General features: G+C 43.2%; 1 protein-coding gene across 1 annotated transcript in view; it reads right to left on the reverse strand.

Moving 5' to 3' along the window:
* HUWE1 (HECT, UBA and WWE domain containing E3 ubiquitin protein ligase 1) overlaps positions 1–9,438 on the reverse strand; it is a 74,078-nt gene extending 64,640 nt beyond the window's left edge. The window contains exons 1-9 of the mRNA XM_081893586.1: positions 9,213–9,438; positions 8,535–8,687; positions 6,599–6,661; positions 5,013–5,090; positions 3,995–4,042; positions 3,833–3,901; positions 3,047–3,146; positions 463–605; positions 82–232 (exon numbers count right to left, since the gene is read on the reverse strand). Of these exons, the coding sequence (XP_081749712.1) occupies positions 82–232; positions 463–605; positions 3,047–3,146; positions 3,833–3,901; positions 3,995–4,042; positions 5,013–5,090; positions 6,599–6,661; positions 8,535–8,687; positions 9,213–9,341 (934 nt within the window). The 5' untranslated portion in view covers positions 9,342–9,438. The remainder of the gene's footprint in view (positions 1–81; positions 233–462; positions 606–3,046; positions 3,147–3,832; positions 3,902–3,994; positions 4,043–5,012; positions 5,091–6,598; positions 6,662–8,534; positions 8,688–9,212) is intronic.

Below are 9,438 nucleotides of genomic sequence, written 5' to 3' on the forward strand. Positions count from 1 at the left end.
CTGGGAAGAGGGAAGGAAGCACCATTAGAATACAACAAGCAGAATACAACCAAAGTACATGTGAGATCTAGAAATACTTGCCGATCATGGCCTGTATACAGTTCCGGACTAGGACTGGCAAAAATCCGTGGTAGGAGGCAGTTCCAGTGCAATCAATAATACTACTGAGTTTTGGAGTCCTCTCCAAGTGCACAATGGAAGTTAACGTCCTCAGTGAGGCGGCTTTGATGTCCTGTCAAAGAGAAATGGGGAGATTAGGGATTTAGCTCCGAGGAGAATCGTGTGCTATATAATAATTTATAAATATCCACATATTCAGTCAGTATCAAAGGAAGCTGAATAGGCTAGTGACAAGCTCCAGGCAAAATGGCAGAAAAAAACTCTAGAATCTTTACAGTCCAACCCAATGCCAATACCTTGGGAAGGAACTAAGGTGAGTAGCATTGAGCTAGCTTTCCTTACCAACAAGTCTGGGCAGGAGAAGCAGGTCGATAGATGACGTACCATTAACTGTTTATCTGTTATCTGCAGTACATCCACTAGCTCCTCTATCAACCCATTGTATAGAATGCTGTTGGCGGATTCCTGCAAGGCATTTGAATACACTGTGGAAAGAGAGAGGCTTTGTTAAGAATTTGCAGCAGGTGACAGACATGGGGGGGGGGGAACAAACCTATCCATTATTTTAAGTGACACATAACTGGTTAATACAATTGTGGTCTCTGATCCAGAAGCACAAGCTTCTACTGTACAAGCTATGCAGGGGCGCCGACTTATAAAAAATATTGGGGGGGGGGCGGGGGCCCATACTGACTTATAAAAAATATTGGGGGGCCGAAAACCTCCAAACCGCTGCTGCTGGGGGAACGAAAGGGGCGAGCCCCGGGCTGCCCCAACCTTAAGTGAACCTGTGAGGGCCCGCCCTTTGCGGCAGCCAATTGGCTGCCGCCGTGGGCAGTGAATATTAATGAGCTAGGGGGAATCCCCGCTTCTCCGGGGCTGGGCGAGATTGTTGATGGGTCGAGAGCCCGCAACCCCACCGCCTCTCTAGATCGGGAGTGACTTTGTTTTAACTCATTACTGAATGTATTTTAAAAGGTAACTATCGTCAAACAAGGAAAATAAAAAATACCAACATAATTTTGTGATTTTACAAAGCATAATATAACTAATAATTTTCTTAAATTATTGGGGGGGCAGAGCCCCCCCAAAAGAACTTTTGAGGGGGCTCGGGCCCCCTCAGGCCCCATGGAGTCGGCGCCTATGAAGCTATGTCCAGGTGCTCCAGATCAGAGGAAGAAAACATACATGGTTCTATATAGCTTCGTTTGGCTTCCATCTGGTCCTTGCATTTGTTAGTCCACAACCTGAAATTCTCATTGCTATGAACCACAACCCCACCATGAAGGAACAAGCATGTAAGAAGAGAAGAAGAGTTTGGATTTGATATCCCGCCTTTTACTCCCCTTCAGGAGTCTCATAGCGGCTAACATTCTCCTTTCCCTTCCTCCCCCACAACAAACACTCTGTGAGGTGAGTGGGGCTGAGAGACTTCAGAGAAGTGTGACTGGCCCAAGATCACCCAGCAGCTGCATGTGGAGGAGCGGAGACGCGAACCCGGCTCCCCAGATTATGAGACTACCGCTCCTAACCACTACACCACACTGGCTCCCAACACTTGACTTCCCATGGTAAGTCAACCAGGCCTCTATGAAGCAATATCACAAATAAGCACAATAACATTTGTTCCCTGGCCTGTTAAAAAATTAGGGGGTGGGGGGTGGGAAGAGACTACAGCTTTCAAAGATGGCAATTTAGTGTAAAGTTCTTTATTTTTCTCAGACTACTTAAAAACCATCTTGGCTTGGTCTTCTATGTTTTTAATATGTTTATGAAGCTGTTGGGAGATGTCATCACAGAATTTGAATGGTGTATCATCAATATATGGACAACAATTAATGCTTGCCCTTTTTGCAGATCCATATGGGGCAGTGAAATTCCTGAATTAGTATCTGCAGCAGTAGTTAAGTAGGAAAGGAGCTTACAGCCAACTTAAACTTATCTCATTGACAATATTGTGGTGGGAGTGGGAATAGATCTTATCTAGATTCGGGGGGTGGGGAGAGATCACAGATTAAGGTTGTATCTTAAAATACTGCTGCTTTTATATATAAGATACTACTATGACAAGTAGTATCTTTTTACCAGGTACAACCAGTTATGCCTTCTCTGTAGGAGCAGCAGAGATCTGCGCTACGGTAATTTCCATATTATATTACTGTAATATATTCAGTTTGGGGCTACCCTTGAAAGCTGTTCATAAACTTCAGTTAGTGCAGCAGCTAAGCTAGTGGCTGTGACTGACTATTGCAGGCATAGGCAAACTCGGCCCTCCAGATGTTTTGGTAGCTACACTGTAGGATTTCCTTGATACACAGACTTGCTCACTTCATTTGTTGTGAGCCACTACATCTATCAGTTAAAAAGTAGCCTGAATACCTAAGTAAAGTATGTGACTCAAGAGTCCCCAGAAATGCATAGTACAGGAATTTCCCTGCCCTTACGCAAGGGTTACGTTCCAGGACCCCACTCATGCATGTGAAATTACATAAAGTGGAGAACTCTCCACTTTAACGGGGAGGGCACATGAGGAGGAGAGAGAGACAAAGACAGAGACAGACTCTCACCCTGGAAATTGCTTGGGGCCACTGCCTAGCCTGTCCCAAGCCTGCCTGCCTGAGGGGAGCCAGTGCAAGCACTGGCGGCAGCTGGCCATGGAAGGAGAGGGCCAAGAACAGAAATAGTGCCAGGATGGGGGTATGGACACGTGACGGAGTGGCAGGGAGAAGATGCCTCCTGTCCTGCCCCACTGGTTGATCAAACGGCTGTTTATTTATTTCATGGCACTACATGAAAACACGGTCACGTGCAGCAAAATAAAAAGTATCACTTTAAAGCCATCCCAATGTCCACTTGTATAAACTCATATTCTTCCCCTTTACTTTAGCAGTGCCACAGATAAGAATCCATCTGCCACCATGCTCACCTAATATAGAAATGGCATGCAGTCTGGCCTGAACAGCTTGCAACCGCTTTTTATGATTGGAAAAGCCATGGGCCAGGCGAATGTGTGTAAACAACAGCATCTACAAGAAGAAAAAAGTTAGCAGTGTTGCAATAAAGGCCCAAGCACCCACCATGACAATGCATCCCTCACAGGGTTATAACTGACACCAGTCACCTGGCAGGATCTACATATGCAGCAGAATGAGATGCAACGAATTTTATTACTTCAGTCATATGTGTATATAAGTAAATATTGCAAGCAGAAAACTAGAACAAGGGCAGGGCATGAACCAGTCTCCCCAATGCCCTTGTTTTGTCTACAGAGCGCACATTCAAAATGTAATTCCTATTCTGAAGTCCCAGATGATACAATTTATTCTATTATCTCATTTAGCCATCTGTATAAAGGTGGCCCTAATGAACTCAACCTGATGCAATCCAGGGCAGTATCTGCTACTACCTTGTGTAACCATGTCACTCTCAATGGGTTTCCATTTCTCTATCTCATCACACTCTCCCCATTTTGAGGACACAATATGGAAACCACACCAAAGTTAGCAGTATTGGAAACTAGAGCTCTCAACTCATTAAGCGCCCCACCAAGCCCAGAAAAAAAATCCATTTCAAGTACCAAGGAGATTCATTAACTCAGTTTAGCTACTGAAAATCTCCGAAGCACAGCAAATTTGTTTTCCTTGAAACTAAACCAGAAGCCTCATTCTGTAATGCACCCAGAGCACCACATTGGTCTTTCCTGTCAATGTACCTGTTTATCCTTTGGGATGCTGTACATTTTGGTGAGGGATTCCATAATTTCAGAGGGACTTTCTGAAATCTGCATTGGGTAAATAAGAGAGGCTTAGAAGCCAATACAAACACAAAATTTAAAATACAGTATCATTCAATTAAGCAGGGGGAGTTAGCTTACCTTGTCAAGTTGTTCTATGTGAATATAATGTAGTGTGTTGCTGGTAGTCTGAAAAGGAAACAAAAAGGTTTCGGAGTTCATTTCTGATCTCTCATTCGGAAGCCATGCCAAAGTCACAACTGTGCCATAGAACTGCTTAAGGGCAGCCACCAAGAGCTACAGCTCAAAAATGAGTTGTGCCTTTGGCCAACAATCAGACCTGGCTTTCGTGGGGTATTTTAATCATATCCCAATATGGATTACTGTGCTGGCAACCCCTATTTGAGAAAGAGCTGCTGCCCCATAAATTCACATCTGCCCCATAAATCCATACCTAGAAAAAACAAGCATTTAAAGAAGCAAAATGGAGAAGTCTCTTCACAGGTGGACAGAGGTGTTACCTTGGAAGTGTCAAGGATGTATGTATCTGGCACTGAAGTGTTCCCATTTAATTTGGGAACACTGTCAAGGTGTGCCATCTACTTTACACCCAAATACACAGGGAACTGGAGCTACTATGTAAGGGTCCTCACAGGGCCTAGTGTGGAATTTGGGGAGGACAAAGTTTGAACTGTTTGCACCTGACAAGAGACCTTTCATAGAGTGTTTCTCAAGACATAGGAAAACAAACTCTCCCTGAGATATGAGGGCAACAAAGTGGGCCTTCAACATCACTGAATCCCTACCACCATCACCACCACCTCCAAGAGTTAAAAGCAGCATGTTTGATTGCAGGGCACAGCAGCTACAGCAGAGGTAGGACACTGAGTGGACCATGACAACCTCCAAAATGAGTTTATCAAGCTACTGAAAGCATCTGAGAATAGGAAGACTGGCTGCCAGCATCTTCTCATACCTAAAGTAACTTCCTCCATCTTAGTATTCACTCACTGGGAGCAGAGAACCCCGCTTCTCTTAGAAACTGAATAGGGAGCAACGTGCTATAGCCTTTTTCAATCCAATGTGGGCTTATTTGCCAAATCTTGCTCCCACCCACTTCCCTCAGAACCCTACAAGAACAAGTCTGTAGGAGACTCACCCTTTTGTCCACTTTGACCTCGGCCCCTGGCTCTGCATAGAATTCAAAGTGTAGTGTAGTTGCACTGGGAGGGTATTTCTGTGTACAGATCACAGTATGGAATCAGAACAAACCAGATGGCAAACACTCCCTCCAAAAAAAATCAAACCACTCTCACCCTGGACTAGGGGGAGGTTAAGGGAGGGGCGTTAGCGTAACAAAGGACAATGCACCCTGGTGCTAAGAGCACCCACTTGCAGAAGTGTGAGTATAACCACCACCCCAACTCTCCTTACATCTTTTTGTGCATGTGGGAGGAGGAAGAGAGTTAAGATGTAAGAAGTTAGGATTAGGTATGAAGACATGGTGATGCAGAGGGAGCCCTGCTGATATCTAGGAACACAACAGCAATATCCAAGAAGATGCACAGACATGGAACAATGGCCTAGACCTGTGCCTCTAGCAGCCCCACAGGGTATGAGTAGCAATGCATATAAGACTACTCAGCCTTGCATCACTCAGCTCATGCAAGCTTAATGTAAAAGTTGAAGCAGCCGAGGGGGAGAATTTCGCTGGCCCCAGGTCAAGGGCAGTATTTCAGAACATGCCATCAGACCTTATGGGCCTCACAACTCATATGAGCCCTACAATTGGTGCACTTCCTGACATCGCTGTCAGCAGTGACGGTAGCGGCAAACCAGGAAGCACCTTAAAAATGATTTGCTTCCTATTTCCAGAAGTTTACAGTAACTGCCACTGTTTTGGTATGATAGCAGCTGTACCATCTGTGTTGATCATGCTAACCCAACTGGGGCAAAAAGTGATCTCCACCAGGATCAACACCCAGAATGTGTATGTTGTAAATGACTGTTACTCTGATCGTTCTCAAAAACAATACATCTTGAAAATACTCTATGTATGATCCTGCCCACAATGATGCTGCTTCACTCCAGAGTGTAGCCATTTCAAAACATAGCAAAAATCAGCAAAGCAGGCACTGGAAAGTTTTAAAGCAACAGGGCAGTTCTGATGAGGCTAGTAACTATCAGAACCACCACAAGCTGGCATCTCTCCCGGTTCAGGGGACCACCATGGACAGGGGAAAGAATTATGCAGTGAGCAAGGAAAGGGCACCCAAGAACTCCCGCCCCCAAATACCCAGTATTCTTTCAAATCACACATTGCTTACCCTCAAGAAGGAAGATTATATATACCAGCAAAAAATGAGAGTTTCAGTGTCCAAATCTTGGTGTCAGAATCCCTAACCCTAAAACATTCTTTGAAGTCAAACTTTTCCAAAGCCTATGCCAGGCAATGCAAAGTGGCTTTTATATCAAATATATTGCAGGATCCTACTGTGTTTTAATGGACTCTTGCCCGTTAGGAAGACCAAATTTTCTTCCTGCAAGAGCAGAGTACCAACTATTTGCCAATTTGCTATTAAATACAAACAGTGTGAGAGGCACTATAAAAGACACACTTGGGAAAGGACTATCAATGTATTCATGTAAATCAGAAAATCAACTGGGAATTAGTTCTACACACCATGAGTCAAGCTACCAACCGCAAAGTAGCAGAAAAGATAAAATTCAAAATGGAATACTTACCAGCATGTGCAAATCTCTACAACATTCTGCCAGACCAAAGCCATTCTCCTTGCCACCCCAACTCTGCAGGACAGAAGGAGGAGAACATAAAGGATGAATGAACCCCAAAACCCTACAAAAAACAATCCAGAAGGAAAACTCAACTGTACACTTCAGTTGGACTTGATAAATAGAAAATTGGCTATGTGAAGTTCTGGCATGCATGTTCTATTCACAGCTGCATTTAAAATCTCACTAAGTGCCCCCCTTCCCCCTGACTCCAAAATCCTACTTAATGTAAACAGTCCTCATGATTCTTTCCAAAAGCAATTGACAAGTTCTGCTTTGTGGTAATGAAGGCTACCCAAAATGAAAGCCAAGATACTGCCAAGATACCATCCAACATGACCCAATGCAACAATGTTGACTGGTAAAACAGAAGTTTGAGAGCTAAGTAACTGTCACAGGCTATGATAAAGAGCGCCAGTGCTCAGCTGCCTTCAGAGCTGCTTGAAATGACTCACTGAATCATAGTTTGTACATGCGATGATAGTACTCGGTCTTTGCCACAGGCACACCTAAACTGGACCTTTTAAGAAAACAACCAGCTGCACATTGCAGTGTCATGTACATAATTGCTTCCTGTGATAACTGCAATTACAAGTGACACCAGAGAGTAAATTTCAACTGCTTTGAAAATGAGAGAAGGAATTGGGTCACCTTTGTTTTGTAATCTGGATGTGTAATCAAGCCACAAACAGATTAAAACTTAGTAGGTTGGATCCAGAGAAAGATGAGTGAAGCCACCTATGCAGTGGCTTATATTTTACTTTATTATAGTTTCCAATTATAAACAAAACAGAAATACCACCAATAAAAGACAGAAAATAAATCAAGAACATAAAATAGAGCAGACAGAGAACAGACATAGTATTTAAATATTGTTTTCAAAGCAAAGTTTTACAAAGCCACTCCTGTTTTCCCCCTGAAAGTACACAATTCCCTCAAAGTGCTTTGTTTTAGCTGTGTGTCTGTCCCCCCCCCACCCGCTTTTTTTAACCTCTCAATTTTTCTTCATCTGCCTTCAGACCTTTTGTACCATACATTTTTACATTGTACTGTGCAGAAGAATTGGTGGGAAAACACATCACGTGAAACAGTCCATCACACAATCAGTTACAGGACTGTACCTCTCAGCATGCCTAGAGGTCTGATCGGCCAAAAATATACCGCCTCTAAAGCTAGTCACAGACTGAACTTCTTTTATATACCCTGGCTGCATGCTGCTTTTATCACATAGCAGATAAAAAGGCAGTGCTCAAGGAATCTGACGCCTGCTCTCTGTCTCAGATTACACCACACCTGCAATGTGACAGAAAGCCACAAGAGCAGGCTAAACTGTAGCACGACAATCTTCAGGATTACTAGCTTCATCATTTGGCTCAAAAGTCTGTTTAACAATACACAACCTTTCAAAAGGAATTGTTCCCACAACAAATAAAAAATTGGCTATATGAAGAAGACCCCAAAGCAAATAAAATTAGACAATTCAGGCTTTTAAGTCTTAATACTTTGACAACGGGAATACTACAAATAATTACATACCTGTCTGGAAACCTCAGTACATAATAAAACACTAAGTAAGATGGGCTGGTGCAAACAGCCCAAAAGGACAAACCAGATTTAAGATGTGATGCCTAAAGCCTTAAATTTAGGAAGCAGAGGTAGAAAATGTGTCCAAGATCTTCCATTTTCTATTGCTTTGAGCAAATCCATTTATACTATGACTGTCAATGCTCCAAGTGTGTCCCATGTGAGAGAAACGGATTAGAATAATTTTTTACTAGAGACATTACATTTTTGATCCATCAATATGGCTTCTAAAGCTGCATTATCTAAAGAAGCCATTAAGCCAATGAAATTCAACTTTATTGCAGGTCTCTTTACAGCTCCTTACCTCTGCCAAATGCTGTAGCCGGGACAGTAGAGGCATCCTCTTGTCAGAGCCCAGGCGTGTGATGTAATTGGAGCGTTTGCTAAACACGTACAGGAGGTTGAGCACTGCAAGCACCACTTGCATATCCGAGGATGCCAACAATGTTGTCAAGTGCTAAACAAAGAGCAAAGTATTTGAAACATTCCTGAAACTACCACAATCTTAATTTCCAAAGAGATTAACATTTTCCTGTTATAGCAAATAAATACTTCCCTGCCATGTTCAGTCACTGTAGTGTTGTGGCTAACAAACTAAGTTATCAACCAGAAGTCCATAATTCAAACCTTGCTTTTGCTATGGACTCCATATGCAGCCTTAGGGCAGCTACAATCCTCAACCTACAATATGGGGAGCATGATACTAGCCTGCCTATTGGCTTTAAAATTTAAAAAATAAATGTATGCTATGTAAACCTCTTGGATGCTTTAAAGCATTGTATAAAATTGCTAAGTATTTAAGTATTAAATATTTGAGTCCATCTGCCTCCCACAATCAACAATATAGTGGGGCTGTCATTCTTGCCCCAACAGAAAAGCGGCTTCACGCTATTAAAGCCATCATCTGCTTCTAAAACATGTTTCAGATGAGAGGCCCTTCAGCCCTTCTAAATCCCAACCCTGCTACTTTAGAGTTATTTACCTCGATAGAGCTGTACAGGTGGCGAGAAAAACTGTATTCTATTAGCAGGGCAGTGAAGTTCAACACTGACAGCAGTAAGGATTTCAGCTGTTCCCTCTCCGGCCTGTCGCAAACCAGCATCCATGACATGTTCTCCACTGTCTGCCCAGCATCTGCTAGGATCCCATCGAATCTGTCTAGCAGGTCCACCCAGTGGTAAAGTTCGCACTAAGAGAGGAAAAAGCAC

The sequence above is a fragment of the Podarcis melisellensis genome, assembly GCF_964234715.1.
Source record: "Podarcis melisellensis genome assembly, chromosome: 17".
NCBI classification, from domain to species: domain Eukaryota; kingdom Metazoa; phylum Chordata; class Lepidosauria; order Squamata; family Lacertidae; genus Podarcis; species Podarcis melisellensis.